The 20987-nt window shown below is 56.0% G+C and overlaps 7 protein-coding genes across 7 annotated transcripts; 3 read left to right on the plus strand and 4 right to left on the minus strand.

The window, feature by feature from the left end:
• Window positions 1–43: 43 nt before the first annotated feature.
• F5144DRAFT_522063 (Acetamidase/Formamidase) lies at window positions 44–2062 on the minus strand (the record flags this gene model as incomplete). The annotated part of the gene is made up of 10 exons (XM_066786735.1): window positions 1862–2062; window positions 1784–1802; window positions 1674–1731; window positions 1423–1621; window positions 1321–1352; window positions 1080–1268; window positions 905–1008; window positions 814–842; window positions 475–745; window positions 44–411 (listed from the first exon to the last, which is right to left on the minus strand). The coding sequence occupies exons 1-10, from the start codon at window positions 1934–1936 to the stop codon at window positions 44–46; spliced, it is 1344 nt and encodes a 447-aa protein (XP_066647882.1). The 5' UTR covers window positions 1937–2062.
• A 472-nt stretch (window positions 2063–2534) lies between these two features.
• Window positions 2535–4349, minus strand: F5144DRAFT_9435 (uncharacterized protein). The gene is made up of 4 exons (XM_066793585.1): window positions 4143–4349; window positions 3947–4053; window positions 3716–3888; window positions 2535–3621 (listed from the first exon to the last, which is right to left on the minus strand). The coding sequence occupies exons 1-4, from the start codon at window positions 4255–4257 to the stop codon at window positions 2808–2810; spliced, it is 1209 nt and encodes a 402-aa protein (XP_066647883.1). The 5' UTR covers window positions 4258–4349; the 3' UTR covers window positions 2535–2807.
• A 1105-nt stretch (window positions 4350–5454) lies between these two features.
• Window positions 5455–7654, plus strand: F5144DRAFT_481520 (inheritance of peroxisomes protein 1-domain-containing protein; the record flags this gene model as incomplete). The annotated part of the gene is made up of 2 exons (XM_066785289.1): window positions 5455–5695; window positions 5757–7654. 2 exons carry the CDS (start codon window positions 5455–5457, stop codon window positions 7652–7654), a joined length of 2139 nt encoding a protein of 712 aa, XP_066647884.1.
• Window positions 7655–8659: 1005 nt separating this feature from the next.
• Window positions 8660–10343, minus strand: F5144DRAFT_597135 (uncharacterized protein; the record flags this gene model as incomplete). The annotated part of the gene is made up of 3 exons (XM_066790851.1): window positions 8660–9371; window positions 9427–9893; window positions 9966–10343. The coding sequence occupies 3 exons, from the start codon at window positions 10341–10343 to the stop codon at window positions 8660–8662; spliced, it is 1557 nt and encodes a 518-aa protein (XP_066647885.1).
• Window positions 10344–11425: 1082 nt separating this feature from the next.
• On the minus strand, window positions 11426–13461 carry F5144DRAFT_9732 (uncharacterized protein). The gene is made up of 2 exons (XM_066793606.1): window positions 12873–13461; window positions 11426–12728 (listed from the first exon to the last, which is right to left on the minus strand). Exons 1-2 carry the CDS (start codon window positions 13186–13188, stop codon window positions 11566–11568), a joined length of 1479 nt encoding a protein of 492 aa, XP_066647886.1. The 5' UTR covers window positions 13189–13461; the 3' UTR covers window positions 11426–11565.
• A 1358-nt stretch (window positions 13462–14819) lies between these two features.
• Window positions 14820–15953, plus strand: F5144DRAFT_479257 (uncharacterized protein; the record flags this gene model as incomplete). Its single annotated transcript, XM_066785148.1, has 1 exon — window positions 14820–15953. The coding sequence occupies one exon, from the start codon at window positions 14820–14822 to the stop codon at window positions 15951–15953; it is 1134 nt and encodes a 377-aa protein (XP_066647887.1).
• Window positions 15954–16694: 741 nt separating this feature from the next.
• F5144DRAFT_522076 (armadillo-type protein) lies at window positions 16695–20572 on the plus strand (the record flags this gene model as incomplete). The annotated part of the gene is made up of 5 exons (XM_066786736.1): window positions 16695–17222; window positions 17284–17503; window positions 17563–17738; window positions 17805–20312; window positions 20351–20572. Exons 1-5 carry the CDS (start codon window positions 17040–17042, stop codon window positions 20570–20572), a joined length of 3309 nt encoding a protein of 1102 aa, XP_066647888.1. The 5' UTR covers window positions 16695–17039.
• Between the last annotated feature and the right edge of the window lie 415 nt (window positions 20573–20987).

The following is a 20987-nucleotide window of genomic DNA, read 5'->3' on the forward strand; positions in this document are numbered from 1 at the left end:
ACCGCACCACCTCCCTCCCCCCGTCTCTCCCCCGTCTCTCCCCTCATCGATACGTCAACCCCCCACCAAAACTAACCTGCCCACCACCCCCACCCCCACCACCAACCCGCACCTCCCCGACCGTCCTCCCCGTCTCAAACGCGCAGCGCCCCATATCCAGCACGGGGCGGCCGCCGCGCTCAGCCCCAACAGCGGCCGCCGCCGACGGCGAGATGTCAAAGTCGAAGATGTCCATGGGCAGGCCAAGGGTGGTGCAGGCGTTGGGGATGTCGACAATGCCCGCGACGTGGCCCTGCACGGGCGCGCACGACAGCAGCAGGTAGATCTGGTAGTCCGAGTAGCCGAAGCGGCGCAGGTATTCGATGCAGCGGAGGGTGGTTTGGCGGTAGGCGACTGTGACGTCCATGTAATCTGGGGGGGTGTTAGTTGTGGGGGGGGTTGTTTGGGGGAGGGTGAGGAAGGAAAAGAACATACGCTGTCGTCCACTCTCGTCTACACTGAAGCCTTCGAAGTAGATGTACCGCCCGGGGCCGAACTGCGGCTCGACGGGGCCGGGGATGTAGATGGGGCTCTTCAGGCCGAGGTTGGTCACGCCCTTTTTGATGACGCTGAAGTTGATGGTGATAACGCCTGCCATCTCGATGGCACCGCAAAAGGAGATCTCGCCATCGCCTTGTGAGAAGTGCAGGTCGCCGACGGAGAACTTAGCACCGGGGACGTGGACCGGGAGGTAGACTTTTGAGCCCTGCATGTAAGAAGTAATGGGTTAGGGGGGGTTGAGTGGTAAAAGAGGTGGTGGGGAGTGAAGCGTACACGTGAAAGGTTTTTGATGTCGCAGTTTCCTGGAAAGGGGGGGGCCCATCATCAGCATCAGGGATTAAGGGGGTGGAAAGATGTCACTCACCTCCATGCTCTGGACGCCCCGGTATGGTCCTCGCGCCTTCACGGCCAACCTTTTGCTTCAAACCATTATCTGCGCTACCTGCGTGAACACTGAGAGGCTGTGGTCTGTGGGTTCCAACAACGATATCATCAGCGAGTGGTTCTAGACCTAAGCAAGCGGTATCGGGGAAACCCACGGAAGGGCGACCTCACGGTCTAGCCTGTTGGCTGCAATAAGCGCAGCCTCGCGTGTGTTCCACCTCTCGAGCACCTCGGCAGATGGGGCACACCCGAGAATACCCGGGTGGATGAGCCCGGCAAACTTGACGTGGGGGATGTGTCGGCTTGTGCAATAGATGCCCTCAAAGTCCCAGATTGCCTTGGCGCTGCAGAGTGGTCAGCACACAGAGGAGGCCAATCCAGGAATAAGAAACATACGCTGAAGGATATATCTCGTCCAGAAATCCGCCCTGGACTCGCCGTCAGCACACACTCCGATACCTACTCAGGAAGTACAATCCTCGGTGGATGAGAACATACTCCATTGCGCCGATCGAATATCCCCGTGAACCCCCACGGCTGATCTTGAAATGGCTGGACATCCATGATCTCAACAAGGAGCAGATCTCCCGGCTCCGCATTCTCGACCTCAAATGGCCCGGAAAGATAGTGGACTCTGGTGAGATCGACATTTTTGACGTCGTCCGCCGAGTCATTGTTCTTGATCTGCCCACCAGTCCTATTTATCGTCAATTAAGCCAGTCAAAATCTCCATGAGTGGGTAGGCATACCAATCGAGACATTCGATCTTGACTGTCTCACCGTCTCTGATACTGCCAGCGAAGGGGACTGTTGACAATTAGTTGGCGTAGTGACAGCTACCAGTGTGGATGATACGCACTATCAGGATGCCATCTGTTCTAGTAAAACAACTGTTAGCCCGATGCTATCAAGTCACATAGGAGAGCCAGCTACTCACGTGAAGATATGGCTGCTCGGAAGCAGGTCTGTCAAAATCGACCTTGCAGACGGTCCGGATCCCAGTCTTGCCCATTGTGTCTCGTGTGTGTAAGTGTGTGAGTGTGCGAGTGAGTGAGTGAGCGAGTGTGTGAGTGTGAACCGAAGAGGACTCAATGTCCGTTATAATACACTACTTAAATATACAACTTCGAGGTCTAGACTTCCAACACCAATCTTTCCCACACCAGGGAACCACCCTCTCTTATAAGCACTCGTCATCAACGGCGCTCCACCTTCCCATCCGATCTGATCGATACTCCCACACCACACAACCTGGACGATCCCTTCCCTGCAACCAAAACCGAGACCAACCGGCGTACCCCGCATCCCCGGCCCGCCGCCGGGGAGGAAGCACAGCATGCATGTTTGCAGCCCAATCGGTCGAACCAAGACGTAATCGACAAGTCCAGAGTGCGCCCGCCATTTAATCAGTCGGAGATGCTGCTGTGCGCTCTCAGGGGGGGCTGCCGGCTTACACGCCACCACGAGTTGCACGCTTATCGCAGGACCCAATGATAAGACGGAACAGGGGGGTCTGGTTGGGTTGGCGTGCGCCCCCCGACAAAGAGCATCTCCGCTGGAACGGGCCCTGGAGCGGGAACTGATAAGAGCGCCCAGAACGCCCAGCTATGGCCAGCCGGAGATGCGTGTTCGTTGGTGGTCATAATTGAGTTTCTGTGTCTTGCGATCTCCGGGGGGAATAATCGGAGATGAAGGTTAGGTAACACAAAAGGGCGGCGCCCGCGGAACGGGCCTTGTAAGCATCGGGATTAACCGGTTTCCCAACGTCTTTGCTATCCGGATGCAGAAACTTCTCGAAGGCTACTTCTGAACGTCTTTTTCAACCATGTTATGCTCTCTACATGCCAGCACGCCCGCCCGGAAACCATGACTTGAGCTCCAGTCTACTGCGGAGCGGCCGTAGGGTGCGGGTCAACCTCTGCATACGGCGGCGGATTATCGTGCAGTATGTCGAGGAGAGAGAGACTGAGAAACTTGTGCTTGTTCCTCCACTCGGTCTGGCTCTGGGCGAACCCTTCGCTAGAATCTGGCGACGGCGGCGGGTCGGTTACTTTGGTGATGATATACGCGGTACTCTGTGGATAGGTAGTCAGCATAGATGCCCCATTCACCCACAAAGAGAAAACGAAAGGAGAAGAACCCACCGCTTCAGCAATGCCATAAATAAGTACCCCCAACAGAGGCACCCGCAGCAGCACAAAAAACGCGATCCCAAACCCAAACAGCACCCCCTCCCGGCTCCGGAACCACTTCCTCTTCTCCTCGGGCGTAAACTTGATCCTCGCAAAATACGGCTCCAGCAGCTCCCGCACCAGGCTCCTCGACCCAAAATAACCCTGCAAGAACATCACCAAAAACCGCCTCGGTAAAAACAGGCCACCCCCAAATATCACGCTGGCCGGCCCCAGCCCCACGGCCGTCTTAAAAGTCCAGAAGCTCGCCGCGGGCAGCACGAGACGGCCGACGTAGGGGATGTAGGAGGCGGCGAAGACGGCCAGCGACAGGGCGCTGCGGCGGGCGAAGCGGTACAGGAACAGCGTGGCCGACTCGGCCGCGCTTGTCGAGTTCGTGCGCCCGTCCGTCACCCGGTACTTGTGTAGATTCAAGGCGTACATGGCCCGCATCCACGACTGGGACCCTTCGTTCCGGTATTTCCGCACGTACGCCACGTCGGCCTCGCTGAGGGCAGTCATGAACCTGAGTGGTAGGGGGAGGTTGGGTTGGTTAGCTGGTGGCGATGGAAGGGGTGGGAGGAAGGGGTGGACAAAGGGGAGGGGAGAGGGGGATTTACAGGTCATCGAGTGTTGGGGTGATGTAGCGCATCAGGCTCATGAAGAACAGCGGGGCTTGGAGGACATGTTCTTCGATGAAGCTGAGGCCGTTGACAAGCGAGTCGTCCCAGGATACCCGGTCGAGGGGAAAGATGAGAGACAGGAACCATAATAGCACTTTGATGCCAAATATCTAGACTTGAGGGTCAGTGGCAGGGATTGGGCAACGAGTTCGGCGAGGAAGCACAAACGGGAAGGGCAATCAGGAGGCGGATGGCAATGCCCACAGCAACGGCAATGGCGGCTTGCTTGTAGTGTTTCGAGGTGAACATCCGGCGATTTTGGAGAGCTCGACCAGCTGCCGCTGTGTTAGCGCCAAGATAGCGAAGATAGCTCGACCCTACACAGCAAGTCGATGGATGAATCGAATTGGAACTGGGTTCTCACCGCCGACCAGCGCCAGCTGCATGCCCCGGATGATAGCATTGATGCTGAAATTGGACACATCAAACTTCTTTTTTAACTTGTCCTTGTCAAGGGGCAGCCGTGTATCGGACGACATTTTGCCAGTGTCTCGACGGTTGTGTTGAGAATATGGCTTGTTGGGTGGTGCTCGGATGCTTGGGGGGCAAGGGGGGGGTCGAGAGCTTCAAAGCTTGGGTGGATTCAATCTCGGGCCTGACAACAGGCCGATGATGTCAAAGCACTGCCCCTGTCACTGGCGCTAGCCCGAAGAATAGCAAGCGGTCTTGGCGGTAACTTTCATGACCTCTGCGTCCATACCGTCTGTTACAAAGAAGTGTTACTTGTAAGTTTAAGCTGCCTGCCGATGAAATACACCAGGCTAAAACGGAATAGGTAAAACGATTTCTATAGGTAATGAGAAGACGATGGACTCTGTATGCTGCCATTTTTGAGGTTCTGTTCATGACTTGTTCGTTGACTTCGCAACGTCATGGCGGACGTCAAGAGTTCATCCCACTCAACAAACGGCAAGGATGGACATGGAGATGCCTTGCAGAAACACCAAGGGAGCCACGCGGCAACCCAGGGCCTCAAAAAACAAATCCTGCTCGTTGCATCGCAGAGTGTATCCCATTAATGGCGGCCTGCATAACGATAGACTCGAAGCTGAAAAATAAAATGGATCCCGACACCGTTTCCTTCAATATGGACGTAGCTATCCGGGAAGCTGTCCATGGCAAACGGCAGCAATGAAGTTGAATGGTCCTGGCCCTGGCCATGGTCTCGTGCCCAGGGAGAATGAGCGCCAATGGAACCTCGTGAAAGTGTTCGCAGATCACGGTGGGGCATTCCTACCACTGGAAGTGGGATGCGCGCTTGTGCAGCAAGGGCAAGGGCCGCTTCGCGAACAGCCCAGGGTCGAGGATTTCAACTTTGAACGTGAGCACCTGGCTTCTCTCATCCGACGCGGGACATCTTACCAGCCTCGTCGCAAACCTCTCGCTTTTTATTGAACACTGGCGGCTGTTCCTCTCAAACTCCTTCCTTCCGGTACACCCAGACTGTACTGTCCCGACCTGGCGCATTTGGCCCGCGAATCCGCTGATCGGCTTGCGCATCGTGCCACGCTGAGACGGACGGCCCAGACACCGGCCACACCTGCCGAACCGCATTGTTGCAGCCGCCTTTGTCCCCGATCTTGCCCCTCCGCGGATCACTTTGTCGACCTTCCCCGCGATCGCGCCTCCGTCTCCATCAGCAATGCTTCACCACAACCCAGAATAAATCCTAAAAAATGGAGTCTGCCAGACCACGAAGCTCCGGATTTGTGGCCCCGCGCCGTGTCTTTACGGCCCCGGCGCCCCCTTCGGCCCCGCAGCCCGCCGTACCTCCGCAATCCTCCGGCGAGTTAGTCGACACGCTATATGATCACCCAAACGTCAAGATCATTGCCTTTACCGCAGGCCGTGCTGGGCCAGATATTGAGCCAGGGTCGTTGCCCTGGTCTTCGCAACTGGAGCGGACACTCGCAGTCGGTATGTTCTGGCGGATGACTCGCGCCGATCAAGCCCAAGCGCTAACCTTTTCCCACAATAGGCCCCTTTAGGATATACCGCGCCCCTGGCTCCGTGGCCTTCCTGAGCTGTGGTTCCGCGCTTCAACCGATACTCCCGAAGAGCCAGGTGTGGTGCGTCGACGAAGAATCGAGCAAGTTTATCCTGCAGATACGGCGCCCCCAGTACTGGCGGATAGAGGTCCCAATCGGAGATGAAGAGGAGGTGCGCTTGGCGCAGCAACTACGGGAGGTCTTCGATGCTATCTTGCAATTCGAAAAGACCGAATGTCCGTTCAACCGACCTTTTACCGTCGAGCTCCCGGAGCGTCCGGAGACAAGAATTCTGCCCTGGGATCCTACCCGGAGGTCCAGCGCATCGTTGCCCATGACGTCCATCACCCCCGAGATCGCCCGCCTACATGATGGAACGCCGAGAGGGTCTATATGCGTGGGAGATCTTAGGACGGTGTTCGAAACGAGGAGGACATTGAATGAACACGCAAAGTCGTTGCTTCTACCCAAATGGGAATCCATGTCAGCAGAAAGCCGCCAGGCTTGGGATGGACAAGGCAGTGACCGTTCTTCGTCTAGCTTGTTTCCGCCGCGCGTTGAGAGACCTCGAAGCGTTTCAGCGGTACCTCCACAGCGCCCCCTTTTTATGGGCGGCGCTCTTCCAAAAATTAGGGAGGCAGCTCCTCCGACAGGTCTAGCCGCTGAGGCGCCCCGCTTCACCTCGCCTACTGAGTCCCTAGAGTCAATCCGTGGCCGAGAGTCCTGGCTTCCAACTCCCCTCCCGCCATCCCCTCCCCTATCAACACCCGGATCGCCGCGGAGCTCATCCCAACAATTACAGACACCACATGTGCCAAGAGTAGCCAACACCACACAAGACACCCTAGGCCAACCTGTAACTTTCAAATCCTCACAGATCTGGGGTGCCGCCACAACCGACTCCCTCCCCAAATCTGAACCTAGTGCCACAACAACAACAACAACAACAACGACCTCCATCCACGAGCCAGACTGCCCCCCGACCAGTGCGCAACCGCAGCCCGCTGGCACCACCCAGCCAACAGTAGCCACCCCAACCACCTCGGGTCCCGAAACCCCCTTCGAAACCGCCGCCTCCACCCCCGTACCCACCACCCCCTCCCCCTCATCCCCCTCCTCACGCGGCCGCCGCCCCCCCATCCGCCGCGCAACAACAACATCCTCCTTCTCATCCTCCTTCTCCTCCCCCTCCTCCCCCCACCGCGCCCTCTCCCCGCTCCCACCCGCCGCCAACCTCCTCACCACCCGTCGACAACCCCCACCCCGCGCCGCCGCCGCCGTCCCCGTATCCACGCCAGTGATGCAGAACGCGCTGGCCGCCGTGCGCCGCCTGCCCATGACCGTCCTGCACAAGACCTGCGCCATTCTCTTCTCCCCGCCGTCGTACCTCATTAGTTTGATGCTGAAGGTCGCGGCGCGGATCATGGCGGGGGAGTGGAGGGGGTTGGTGTTTGGGCTGGGGGAGGGTGGTGAGAGGGTTAGTGTTGCGTGGGATTGGAGTGAGGATGAGGAGGTTGATGGTGGGCGTCGTGGTGGTGGTGGTGGTGGTGGTGGTGGTGGTGGTGGTGGTGGTGCTGGGCTGGGTGCGCGGGGTCGGGGGTGGAATGGTAGCGGTGCGGGTGGGGATGGGGATGATTTCTGGTTGAGGGGGCGGACGGGGCCCGGGAAGGCTAAGATGGTGGGTGCGTTTCCGGATAGTGACGATGAGGATTATGAGGATGAGGATGAGGCGGTTGGGCCGTGGGATAGGTCGGTCGTGGCGTCGCCCGGGAGGAAAAATAGGGGGTCTGTTTCGGGCAAGGCTGGTGTGGTGGTGGAGCAGAAGGCTGTTGGGAGACTGCGCGGGAAGCTCGGGAAGGAGTCGGACTCGGAATCGGGCGTGGATTAGACGTCTGCGTCCCATCGCGTTGGACGACCTCCCGACTTGTTGTTGCCCCCGGCCTTGCTGGCAGACCCGCCGACAAGCCTGGTCTTTGTTCTTGGAGCGGCGCTGGGGTTGGCCTTTGGCATGCTGTGAGTGATGTTTGCTCTGTTGCGGCATGGACGGATTGGGCGGAGGAGCGAAGAATGATGGCGAGAGCTGTATGTTTACGAGTGTATGACTATTGTGAGTCTGTGTGTATTTTGTAATGTATTTTTACGTTTATTGATAGGGCACGACGGACGGGTGGAAGAACACGGGCATTTGGTCGCGGGTTGGGGGCAAAAAGGGGGGCTTGAGTATGGGTCTGGCCAGGGCAGGCGTGTTTGTCGACGCCAATGCCTGGCGCCTGGCGCTTGGTATTTTGCGGTATCTCATTGACGCGGCGATGAAGGGGCTGTGATGGAACTCTTATGGTGAGGCAGGTCGCTGGGGATATGCCTGATCTAGAGGCTGGGTTGTGGTTGCATGTACGGCATCTCACTCGCAGCTGGGAAGAGACAAATTAATGTAAATAGGGGGATGTCAACCCCAGTAATACAAATATTGCAAACTGTTCAAACTAGCTGTTCAATCTTGTGCTGTTCGGTGGCAGGTTGACGGGTGCCTCCCGAGGGTGGTTGTTGGCGGTCATCACAGTTCGTGTATCGCGGAGTGCTAATAAAACGTAGCCTTTAACTGCATCCTTTAACGAGCTAGTTGTATTCGTAGTTGCTTGTGTCTTGCCATCAATATGTGGCGGTCTTGCTATTTATCAGAGTCCCAGCAACCAAGCCTGGTCTCTCGAACTCGCCAGATATGTTCGACCGGCAATCTAGATCAACCCGCTGATTATCTCTTGGCCATCCTGACTGAGGTAACGCAAGCCCCTGGCCGCTAAATGCAAGACGGATGAAACTAAAATAAAATAAAAAGTCCGCAGTCTCCCCTGCCCACAGTACTTCCGCTTGGTCCTACCACCACCGCCCACACTCACCTCCTAAAGTCGATGCTGGCCCTCGCGCTATCCAGGCTTGGCCGCACCGACGAACTCGAGCTCCGGCGCCTCCTCGCCCGCTGTTCCGATGGATCTGTCGGACGGAGGCCGCTCGACTTGGCAAAGAGATTCAAGATGTCTGTCATGGACACGACGCCCGTCAGGCGGCCGGACAGCCGCGCGCCTGGCAACCCGCTGGGTATGACGGTCGTTGTGAAGGTCTGGTTGGGGAGCGGAGAGGGCGGTGTCGGGGCATTGGCTGGCGATGGCGGCATGACCACGTTGCCTGACGGGGTGGGACCATCCACGCCGGCGGTCGGCGCAAACGGGGGCCCGGCCGGTTGGCTCGGTTGGAGCAGTGGCGTTGCAGGGGCGCTTGGTGATGGTGAAGCGGACTCAACAACCCACATGCGGTGAGACTTGGTGGCGACGAGTTTGGCGACGGTGTGGCCGAGGGTCGAGTACGGGTTGACGTGGAACACGGGGAACGAGTCGCGGCCGTGTTCCATGCCGCGCTCTGAGAGAATCACGCTGATGAAATTCATGCATGAGCTCTTGAGGAGCGGCAGGCTGGCTGCGTTTGTGAGAAGCCTGACGTCGACGGCTGAGATGTTACCGACCACATTCAGGCCTTGATCGACTACAGCCACTGATGTCAGCCCCTCGTTGTGCATCAGTAAGAGAGCGTCGGTTAAAGGGCGATCGAGGCTGTAAGATAGGGTGTTAGCTGTGGGCCAATTCCAGATCAAGGATTGCTACGCACTTAATGGCAATGATCTGGTGTGTACCGATCTGAAGGTCCCGGAGGAGGCTCCCATAGAGCCGCTCAATCGCGGGGAAGTTGACCGCTTCGTTCCAGAAGAACTCGACGAGGCGTAGCTGGCTGAGAACACCAATCACTTCCCCGGCCTGGCTGGTGATTAGGATCCGGTGAATCCCACTACCGAACGCTTCCATCGCCCTGTCCAAGTAATCATCTGCCGATACTGCCACCAACTCCTCTTTCCGCGAAAGCGATTGAATCTCTCGCAGGGGTATGTCTTCTTGCGCCTGGGCCTTCCTCGAGATGTCGTTGTACAAAGCAACGTTTTCCTCGTCGGGGTTCGCGAGGCCGACAACCACCAGCAAGTATGCATTCAGGTCGGAGTAATCGAATGTCGTGACGACTTCCTGGGACGAGGGCGTCTCGCGTACCAGGACAACATTGGTCGGGTTTTGCTTGAGGAGCAGCTAGCAACAAAATTCGACAGTCAGCTACTAGGCGTATCGGGCAAGATGGAAAGGTTGTTGCCGAGAGCGTACCATGGTAGCATCTTGAACGCTGAGGTCCAGGTCGGCCCACCTCACGTCCTCGGGCACCGCAAGCTCTCCGACAGTGATATCTCGCCAGTCCCTCCCAGCATAGCGAGGATTCGGGTGTCTGTTTGTTGGGGGGTGATTCATGAGTTCTAGAAGCGCCTGCTGCGTCAGGGACGGGTGGCGATGGTTGCGCGGTGACGGCGGGGGATGTCTTTGGTTCTCGGCGAAGCTTTGTCGATGGGCAGCAATGTGACTGGGCTTGTGGGTGCTGGATTGGGAATTGTTCCTCTCCATGGGCGACGAAACCGCCACACCCAACGAGCTGGATGAGTTGCTCGCTGCTGCGTTCCCCGCGCTTTTGGTAGCTGTGTCGGTGTCCATCGTAACGCAACGTAGGTAGACGACCACGGCGATTAGGTGTAGTTAACTAATTGATTAGTTAATCTCGCCTAGGTTAAACCCGTAAGTGATGGCCTACTGGAAAATCGGTGCCTCTTCGATAGGTAACTGGGATCGAAGAAAAAGCAAGGCGAAAGTCCGTTTACACCGTTGATGCTCTCGTTAAGTGACAGGGATGAGCAATGACGCTGGAGCTAGTCACTCTACCAAGCAATGCGGGGTTCTCAGGCCATGTCAAAACTCGTTGAGACGCAGATGCTCAGGCCATCAGGTGATGGCGCGTGGGAATCTCACTTCGGACGATGGTTGGCGTTTTGGTACAACAGCCTATGGATTCAACCCACATGCCATTTCGAAGATGCCCGGGTCGTGTTCCGGATCATGTACCGCGTCTAGGGTCAGGTCTTTTTGAGGAGCCACGCTCCCCGCCAGCACGACCGACCACTGATCGACAGGTAAGGTACCTACCTAAGGTAGGTACATACCTAATTTGTCAACCCAAAAGATTTTTAGGCCTTACAGCACTGTAAGCCCAACAACCTCCTACAGAACCCCATGCACCTACGTAGGTAGGTATTTAGGTATGTCTGGTACGCATCGAGATCAAAACGTGGTCACATTTTCTTTCGAACTTCTTGTTTCATAGGAAATTAATTACATGGAAGGCCTGAGTGTGTCTTCAGCTTTTGACCATGCCTGTATGTTAGGTATATGTATGTACCTAAGCAAGAAACAGATAGTGTTTTATTTCGAGTCTGTAATGATGATGGTAATAAAAATTGTAGATATGATAAAGTGTAAAATGTAAAGACAGGATGAGAAGGTGTAAATACAGGTTCCCTTCATAGGTACTTCGTCCCTCCTACCCGACGGGCCGACGCTCACCTCGCTCCTTGTTATCACTCCCATTATCTCAACCTCCATCTCCTCCGCGCCCTACCCCCGGCGTCCTAGCCCACCCCTCAGCGCTCCAGCCCTCCTAAGAGTCCCAGCCCTCCCAGCACTGCAGCGCTCCAACACTGCAGCGCTCCAGCACTCCAACACTCCAGCACTCCAACACTCCAGCACTCCAGCCCTTCCATAGGAAGAAGGCGAAAAGACCGGCAGTCCAACCCTTCTTGAAGCTGTTGCTGCGGTCCAATTAGGAAAGCTGCAACCACACCTCCGGCTCAGCACAGCAGTAGAGATTCTTCGCGCGTGACTCCTAGTCATACGTGGAGGAGGAATCCCGCACTCCTGTTGCGGTCGGGTCCAGTGGGTCCTGGAACCCCAGCGTGCCGTAGCAGGACACGCACGCCGGCTTGCGCCGCCACGTGGAGGCGCAAAAAGTCACGCACACCTTGTCCGGCTTGCCGTGGAAGGACTCGTGTCTTCTCATATCCTCCGCGGCGCCAGATCTCGCCGCCCACACGAGGGCCCTAGCTTCATCCGTCTTGTCCTTCTCTCTTCCCTTGCCGCCGAGCCTGTTCAGATGGTCCTTCTCGATCTTCTTCAGTAATTCGGAAGCGCTCTTGCCGTAGGGGCGGTATCTCTCCATCCTGGCTGTTCGCATGGTATTGACGAACGTGGTGCCTTCAGGAAACCCATCGAAGTCCGGCAGGCAGCAACCGACGGCGATGATTTTGTCGTCGTTGTCGTTATGGCGCCTCGCGAAACTAACCGTCTTGGGCCGTCCGTCCGCAAGGCCGGGATTTCTCCAGGGAAAGAGCCCAAGAAGTAACCGGCGGGTTTCTGCAATCAGAGCGGCGTCGTCGCCTTCAAATTTGCGGAGCCGTCTCAGGACGTCCTCTGTCGTAAGAAAGGCTTCCAAGAAAAGCTGGAAAGGGCTGGCTGTTGGAACCAAAGTTGAAACGGGAGAGGCGAGAGATGTTGGGTCGAGGGTCCATCCCTTGTTCTTGATTTCCTCTGCCAGTGTCTCGAGGATGGCTGTAAGGTCGTCAATGGCTTGCTTCGTGGCCTCAACTTGGGTCGAAAGTCTTAGGAGCTCGTCGCGGACCCTCTGGGAAGTTGGGTTATCTTCCACTATCTCTTCGTGGGTCTTGCTGTGGATCTTGAAGAAGCGGAAAAACAGGAAATGCGCGTAAAGGTAGGCAGCGCGGACAAAATAGACTGTCTCCTGTCGTTCACCCCCTACGGCAAGGTTGGTGCCGATAAAGAGGCCCACAACACCCGCCAACTCATCGCTAGCCGCCTTGATGACACCTAAAGCCTTCCTTACAGACGCAATCACCGAAAGACGATCTTTTGGGTTTTCATGAGGCTTTTCCTGAAGTTGCTTGCAAATTGCCTCCTGAATTCGCTCGAGCGGGAGGGCAGGCACGGGAAAATGTTCCTCTGATTCAGGTTCGAGACGAGGTATCTCGTCACCTGGCTTGGGCGGGAGGACAGGCCCGGGAATATGCCCCTCTGGTTCGGGTTCGGGACGAGGTGGCGTGCCAACTGGGTTGAGCGAGAGGACAGGCCCGGGGGCATGCTCCTCTGGTTCAGGTTCAGGACGAGGTATCTCGTTACCTGGGTTGGGCGGGAGGATAGGCCTGGGAGCATGCTCCTCTGGTTCAGGTTCGGGACGGGTTGCCGCTTGCTTGGGCGAGAGGGCAGGCCCGGGAGCATACTCCTCTGGTTCAGGTTCCGGACGAGGTGTCTCATCACCTGGGTTAGGCGAGAGGGTAGGCCTGGGAGCATTCTCCCCTGGTTCAGGTTCGGGACGAGGTATCTCGTCAACTGGGTTGGGCGGGAGGACAGGCCCGGGGGCATGCTCCTCTCGTTCAGGTTCAGGACGAGGTGGCTCGTCAACCCGCTCGGGCGGGAGGGCAGGCGCGGGGTCCATGATGATGGTTGTCGCTTCGGCGGAAGAGTTGAGAAGGAGAAACAAGCACGGATGTCAATACAAGATTTGGACGCTAGAATAGGGATGAGAGAAGTTGCTCTGTCAGGGCTTATGATCGAGGGGAATGTCTGTTTAAGACGTGGTCTCCGAGAAGGGGGAGGAACCGGAGTCTGGGTGACCCAACAAGCGAAAGAACAATCATCATGACAAATAAGAGAATAAAACGTATAACGACCCAGTAAGTATATCTTTGACGATACAAACAAAGCTGGCTTGACTCTAAAGTCCCATCATGCATGTGCGTGTCTTGATGTCCTAGTGTCTCAGGAACAAACATCTACTTAGGTACTGTCCAACAATGCCAAATGGACAAGAGGGTATCAAAGGAGTACCTTAACACGCGGTTCTCTCTTAAGCGCATTATACCTTTGACCTCGGGGGGCTATGACACGTGCCTAATCCAACAGAGGGAGCTTTGCCAGATGTTTCCAAGAATCCAATGTGGTAATTTACACGTCAATACCCAACGACCTCCCTGCTCAGCGTGGCCATCGTTAGATTTCACACTACTGTAGCCACAGTTACAGCTCCGCAATCAATAATTTGACCCATCGTAACCTGACTTAGACAAGTACCTTACTTTCTAATGCGCGACGACATGCCAGGGCGACATGCATGTCAGTCATCGATGTGACGAACCTACTTCAGGATCCTATCCTGTTAGGGTTCAGCTTCGTTGAAGGTAATCTCTCGAGGATGCTTAGGTTCGGTGCAGCCAAGGGGTGCACAACAATAGACTTGTCTCAACAGTAGGCTTGTGAGCTTGTAGCGAACTGTAGTTGTGATTGCTAACTGGAGAACTCCCAGAGCTCTCCAGAACGGGTGACTATATACATACTGTTATCGCCGTCCACCCAAGGTGTTCACTGGTGACATTCCCATGTCGCTGGTGAACCGTCATTATCACCAGTGAGGTCCTTACTTCACTAGTGATAATCCCTTCTTGGCAGTGATTCCCCTTTGATTGGGTCCTTAAGCGATTGGCTGTCGGCGCGTCCCGCGCCTCCGCCTGCAGCCTCCCTGGCCGCCCTTATGGTCATTCATGACATCTTTCTAGGTTCAACACGTCAGAGATCTCAATAAGATGGCTAGGTTACGGGTAATACAATAGCAAGAGGGCATGATTCTCAACATTCTCATCTTTTTGCTTTTTTTTCAAGTGGTTTGTTGACCCTATATCCTAGGTTACTATACCTATTCAACTGTCTCGTTCCTGGGAATGATGGGGACAGGGGAGGAGAGGGGCCACCAACGGTGCCTCGGGTCTCAGAGGTACGAAGGAGAACTCTGAGAGTTCTTCGTATCACAGTGTAATGTAATTTCGGTGCGTTCATCACTGGCACTTGCCGAGTGGCGGAATCAGTAAGTCCAATGTTAGAGCGTGACAGCTGAGGGCGGAACCGCGATCTCACTTTGCGAGCAGCGGCAACGGAACGGACGTCTTTTTGTTTACCAGCCAACATCATTGCCAGGCACTTCTGTTATCTCATTTAACTACAAAATATCAATGTATCAAGTGCCACATCGAGGTTGAAGTTGAATTCTATTCGTAACCGCCGTAAAGGAGAACCATGTTCCGCTCTCCCTACGACCTTGACCTTGACACTGACCCTGACATGCCGTGGTCGCCGTGGCGCAGGTTCGAAGGCCTCAGAAGGCAGCTATGCGAGCAGGATTTCAATACAGCAAGTATCGCCTTCAGCCGTCTGCAGGCGAATAGGGATCCCCAAGAGCTCGAAGCGCTTTACGAATGCGCGAGACATCCGCTAGGCGATCTCCGGTTGACAGCTGAGGAATTCGCCCGACAGGTCGATTCGATGAACTTTCAGAGCGTCAAAGCTTGCTATAAGTTGACCAAATCGATGGGTATCTTAATCCCGATCGGATTCGACGGTCCCATCATTTACCGTCTTATCGTACATCCTTGGGAGCTCCGACCCCATCTACTGGAGGATCATGTGGCCTTCGAGTTCGACATGTTACGGGGGCCCAAGTGGTCCGAGTGGTCCGAGCCGTGCGAGCCGTCTTGTGATTCACTGCTGTCGCCTTGGATTCTCGGTGTGAACTTAACCGTCAAGCCATGCCAACCTCGATGTGACGGACCTGGCAATCTGTCCGAGATATCGACGCGATCGGTCGAGAGCGCCGATACCGACGCCGATGCCCCCGGCTTTACGTTCTTCCAGCTCGGGGACCTCCAATATACCGGGCGCACCAACAGACGAGAGGGTCCCTGGTTGGACGGCGACGAGGAAAAGGCATATTCATCGTGTGGGGGGGGCTGGGCTGAGACCGGGTTCGTCGTAGTGGCGAGGCTGAATCCGTCTGGGCGTGCCGATGGCATCTACGTCGTGTATGACATGTATCGGGACATCGGCGCGCGCAGGAACCCGGGATACAAGAGCGCCAAGGAGACGAAGATCATCGATAGCTGGTGGTGGGGTGAACCACCCACCGCATACTGGCAGGGCATACCCAGTTACAAGATACGGAAAGACAAGTTCTCGTGTGCAAAGCTTGCGCCGAACTTCTCGAGCTTGGGAAAAGACTACCAGGTAGTCTGGACAGAGAAAACCAAGTACCCGGTCGAGCTGGTCCGGGCGAAGCGCTTGGGAGACGGTTGGATTGTACGGACTACAATTGACGAAAAGATCTGGCCGTCCACTGCGAGAGAAGGGAGCAGTACAGAGGAGGGTGGGGAGTGAGTTGTATATCGTGAAATAAAACTGTAAGCTTGGCCATTTTCCGACTCTTTTCCTGTCAGGTACCTTCTTGTTGACAGCGCGAGACACAGCGTTCAACTTGATTGGCGACAGCCTCATTTCTCCCATTGACGAGGTTGATCTTCTCCTGTAGCTGTTGGAGCGAGAAGACAAACAGTCGAACCCAACCAAGCAACATGCCGACGAATGGTGAGCGGGCCTGCCAGTGAGAATTCTAAAGGAGAGAGTGACCATTCTAATTTAACCCCAGTTTCCAAAACAAAGCAAAATGCATGTTGGAGGGGCCAAACATCGGCGTTGGTTTTGCTGCGGAGACAGAAAAGAATGTTTGTTTAGGATCTCCTTTTGTTGACTGGCAGCTATCATCCAGTAGCAATTGGACTCATACACTGTGGAGAGTCATCCAGCACGAACGTTCGGATGTTGGCCATGCATCTTTCGAACAGGGTCTAGAAGTAGTGAGATCTGCCTGTTTCCCGTCTCTTGGTGCCTAGTGGAACCCGATCTATCAGGTTTTAGGTTATCTAGAATCTCTAGAACATCGGGTAGAGGTAATCAAGGCTGAGACCCCTTGGGTCCTTCCGGCGCAGAAATGTGTGAACATGGCGGGTATGCACCTATTCGCACGGTATTTGAAGACCTGCCCCTCCCCCACCAGGTGACCAAACCAATCAAATGATAAGAATGGCCATTTTCGCTCCCCTCCTTCCACACGCCAAATGGTCCCCCTCCTGCGACTCGTCCCGTTTCTCAACGCCGCCCACCGGTAATTTTTTTTCTCGCGCCCCTCAGCAATCGACGCGTTATCTGGCTTCTAAATCACGGCTCGAGATACCATCGCAGTTTCCCGACGTGAGTTCATCGAATTATTGCTCGCGCCACCCACCGCTGCTGCCCGAACTGGCTCCCATCTGGCTCGGGTAGCAAGGGCTGACAAGCCATTCCACAGGCTGTAAACCTTGACGGCATCCCTCCAGTTTACATTACCTCGTCGCGCCCCGGCGACCATACATCTCGAATACATTTCACGTCCTCGAGTAACTTTTTCGACAACAACCTCTGGTCAGCATGTCGGTCTTGCCGGCTGAGGTCAACGCCCAGCTGGCTCAGCTGCTCCAGCAGCTCCAGTCGGCCGACAACAATATCCGCTCGCAGGCCGAGGATGTGCTGCAAAATCAGTGGACTAGCCAAAGGCCTGAATGGCTGTTGATGGGTCTCGCCGAACAGATTGGGACCTCCACCAGCACATCCGTACGTCGCTCAACCCCGCCCAGCCCAGCGCAGACAGGAATACTAACCCTTCGCTTGCCAGCTACGGTCCTTCGCAGCAGTCATCTTTCGCCGGATAGCCTCCAAGACCCGAAAGATCGGCAACTCAGAAAATGTCGACATGTTCATATCGCTTGAAAAGGAGCACGGCACGGCTATCCGGGGAAAGCTTTTGGAAACCCTGGTGACGGAGACCGACAAGGCTGTCCGAAATAAAATCAGCGATGCCGTGGCCGAGCTTGCGAGGCAGTACTACGACAACAGTACGTCCGCCAGCTGCTCCTTGACGACCTAAGAGCCCTAAACACTGACAATGTCGCAGGCGACTCGTGGCCAGAGCTGCTCCAGGTTCTCTTCACGCTCAGTCAAGCCCCCGATGCGGGCAAGCGAGAGACTGCCTTCCGTGTTTTCACAACGACTCCAGGTATCATCGAGAAGCAGCACGAAGAGGCGGTGGCCGAGGCATTTGCCCAGGCCTTCAAAGATGACTCAGTGGCGGTATGCTGATGGCTCTCCCGGGAACGAGTGTGCGAGCGCGATCGAATGGATGCTGACCCCAGCCAGGTCCGCCTCGCTGCGATGGAAGCTTTCGCCGCTTTCTTCCGCAGCCTGAACAAGAAGAACCAGATGAAGTACCACGTCCTTCTCCCCGAAGTACTCAACATTCTCCCTCCCATCAAGGACTCTCAAGATTCCGAAGACCTGAGTAAGGCTCTGGTCGCTCTTATTGACCTTGCCGAGGGGGCGCCACGAATGTTCAAGCAAATCTTCAATGTCCTGGTGCAGTTCAGCATCTCGGTGATCCAGGACAAGGAGCTCAACGACCTCTGTCGCCAGAACGCCTTGGAGCTCATGGCCACATTCGCCGACTATGCGCCGTCGATGTGCAAGAAAGATCCCAACTACACCAACGACATGATCACGCAGTGCCTCAGCCTGATGACCGACCTAGGCGAGGACGACGACGATGCCGCCGAGTGGCTTGCGGCAGACGACCTCGATGACCCCGAGAGCGACCAAAACCATGTTGCTGGTGAGCATTGCATGGATCGTCTCGCCAACAAGCTCGGCGGCTTAGTCGTCCTGCAACCGACCTTCAACTGGCTCCCCCGAATGTTGTCGTCTCCTGCATGGAGGGACCGCCATGCTGCTCTCATGGCGATATCCGCTATCTCTGAGGGCTGCCGAGACCAAATGATTGGCGAACTCAAGCAGGTCCTCGAGCTGGTCGTTCCTTCGTTGAAGGACCCCCATCCCCGTGTCCGATGGGCTGGCTGCAATGCGCTGGGCCAGATGAGCACCGACTTTGCGCCCACGATGCAGAAGGAGTATTATGATACTGTTCTCTCCGCCATTGTTCCGGTTCTCGATTCTCCGGAAGCCCGTGTCAAGTCCCACGCGGCTGCCGCCCTGGTCAACTTCTGCGAAGAGGCCGAGAAGAGCGTGCTTGAGCCATACCTCGACGGGTTGTTGACTGCTCTCTACCAGCTTCTCCAAAACGAAAAGCGATACGTCCAAGAGCAAGCCTTGTCCACAATTGCCACCATCGCTGATGCGGCAGAGCAAGCGTTCTCTCGGTATTACGAGACCCTGATGCCCATCCTCGTGGGCGTCCTTAGGCGGGAGAATGACAAGGAGTACCGGTTACTCCGGGCGAAAGCGATGGAATGCGCGACGTTGATTGCCCTCGCGGTTGGCGCTCAGCAGCTCTCTACCGACGCCGCCATGTTGGTCCAGCTGCTAGGAAGCATCCAAGATACTGTCCAAGATCCGGATGACCCGCAGGCCCAATATTTGATGCACTGCTGGGGCAGGATGTGCCGCGTCATGGGCAAGGCTTTCCTTCCCTACCTGTCGAAGGTCATGCCACCCCTCCTGGAGTTGGCGAGCGCTAAGGCCGACATTCAACTTCTCGACGATGACGAGCAGATCGAGAAGTTCCAGCAAGAAGAGGGCTGGGATTTGGTGCCAATTCGTGGCAAGACTATTGGCATCAAGACGAGCGTGATGGACGACAAGCACATGGCCATTGAGCTGCTAGTGGTGTACGCCCAGGTGCTCGAGGAAGACTTTGCGCCGCACGCGGAGGAGATTATGGAGAAGATCGCCCTACCCAGCCTCGCCTTCTTCTTCCATGACCCCGTCCGGTTCGTGTCCGCTAAGCTCGTGCCCCAACTCCTCAGCTGTGTCAAAAAGGCATACGGGCCCCAATCAGAGCAGCTCGCAAGCCTCTGGGGCAAAACGGTCGAGAAACTCCTCGAAGTGCTCTCAGCCGAACCGGCCATTGATACCCTTGCCGAGATGTACCAGTGCTTCTACGAATCGGTTGAGGTTATTGGTAGGCCGTGCCTCAACGACGGGCACCTCGCTCGCTTCATCGAGGGGGTCAACTCCACACTCGAGGATTATAAAGACCGTGTCGCGAAGCGCGAGGAGGAACGGCATGGTGTGGCGGCTGAGGATGCCGAAGACGAGCAAGAAGAGCTTCTTATGGCCATCGAGGATGACCAGACTCTACTTTCCGACATGAACAAGGCATTCCACTGCGTATTCAAGTATCACGGCGCTAACTTCCTGCGCCACTGGGAGCACCTGCTCTCGACCTACCAGGGGTTCCTCAAGTCCAGCGATCCGACCCAGCGGCAGTGGGGATTGTGCATCATGGATGATGTTCTAGAGTACTGCGGCGTGCAGAGCAGCCAGTACGCAAACTACATCACCCAACCCCTGCTCCAAGGTTGCCAGGACCCGTCACCGGCCATCCGTCAGGCTGCTGCGTACGGAATCGGTGTGGCGGCACGCCACGGCGGAGATGCGTGGTCGACATTCTTGGGCGGGGCTGTTCCTTTCCTATTCGAGGTCATGCGTGTTCCGGATGCGCGCGATGAGGACAACGTGTATGCGACAGAGAACGCGTGCGCTGCCATTGCGAAAATCCTCCACTTCAATGCCTCAGCCGTCCCGCAGCCCGACCAGGTTGTGGCCGAGTGGATTAATACGCTACCAATCACCAACGATGAGGAGGCGGCACCGTATGCCTATCTCTACCTCACGGAGCTCATCAGCAAGCAAGTCTTACCCCAGTTCACTCTTGGGTGTTATCGGGCCAGCTAACCGTTTCCAGGCAACACCCGGCAGTCATGTCACAAGCACCGCGGATATTCGTGTTTGTTGCGCAGGCTCTGGAGGCCGAGGCCCTCAGCGGACAAAATGCTGCCCGTGTCGTGGCAGGAACTAAGCTTCTTGTGGAAGGAACGGGCACAGACGTCTCACCGCTGCTGCAACAATTCTCGCCCGAGGCTCAAAACGTCATCCGGGCGTACTTCGTCTAGGACCGACACCGCGGAAGACTGTGTGAGTGCCGGCCAGAATGGGTGAACCTTAGGATATGGAAAACCGCGCAGCTGGCAAAGCGGCAGGCGTACTTGGCGACGGTTGGCGGTATGTTTGGTAGTTAACTCGTGCGGCCACTGCCTGGACGAGCAGGGGGTTCAGGGTGTGGGAGGTGGACGATACCATCTGATGTCTGGTGGAAGGAAGCAACAGACTCGGTAATGCCGCGTATTCAGTGGGATTGCCCTTATTAGTTTTGCAGAGTAAGAAACTAAGAAAGATGAGAAAGCCGAAAGAAGCGTGCTGCGACAAGCAAACGGCCAAGGGCAAAAGCTATGGCCATGTTCAGGGTTTAAGAAAGCCTTCCAGATTGTCCCCATCAATGTCTGTAGCTAGCAGGAGAAAGAAAGCAGG

The sequence above is a fragment of the Chaetomium tenue genome, assembly GCF_020726465.1.
Source record: "Chaetomium tenue strain MPI-SDFR-AT-0079 chromosome Unknown F5144scaffold_1, whole genome shotgun sequence".
NCBI classification, from domain to species: domain Eukaryota; kingdom Fungi; phylum Ascomycota; class Sordariomycetes; order Sordariales; family Chaetomiaceae; genus Chaetomium; species Chaetomium tenue.

What these genes read in the sequence shown, in the direction of transcription:
- F5144DRAFT_9732 (XM_066793606.1), bottom strand. Translation starts at nt 13,188, where the DNA reads ATGGACCCCGCGCCTGCCCTCCCGCCCGAGCGGGTTGACGAGCCACCT. An exon ending in TATCCTCCCGCCCAACCCAG is followed by an intron (nt 12,729 to 12,872) that starts GTAACGAGATAC and finishes CGCCCAAGCCAG; the next exon opens with GTGACGAGATACCTCGTCTC.
- F5144DRAFT_9435 (XM_066793585.1), bottom strand. Translation starts at nt 4,257, where the DNA reads ATGTCGTCCGATACACGGCTGCCCCTTGACAAGGACAAGTTAAAAAAG. An exon ending in GCAGCTGGCGCTGGTCGGCG is followed by an intron (nt 4,054 to 4,142) that starts GTGAGAACCCAG and finishes ACACAGCGGCAG; the next exon opens with CTGGTCGAGCTCTCCAAAAT. An exon ending in GCCTCCTGATTGCCCTTCCC is followed by an intron (nt 3,889 to 3,946) that starts GTTTGTGCTTCC and finishes CCTCAAGTCTAG; the next exon opens with ATATTTGGCATCAAAGTGCT.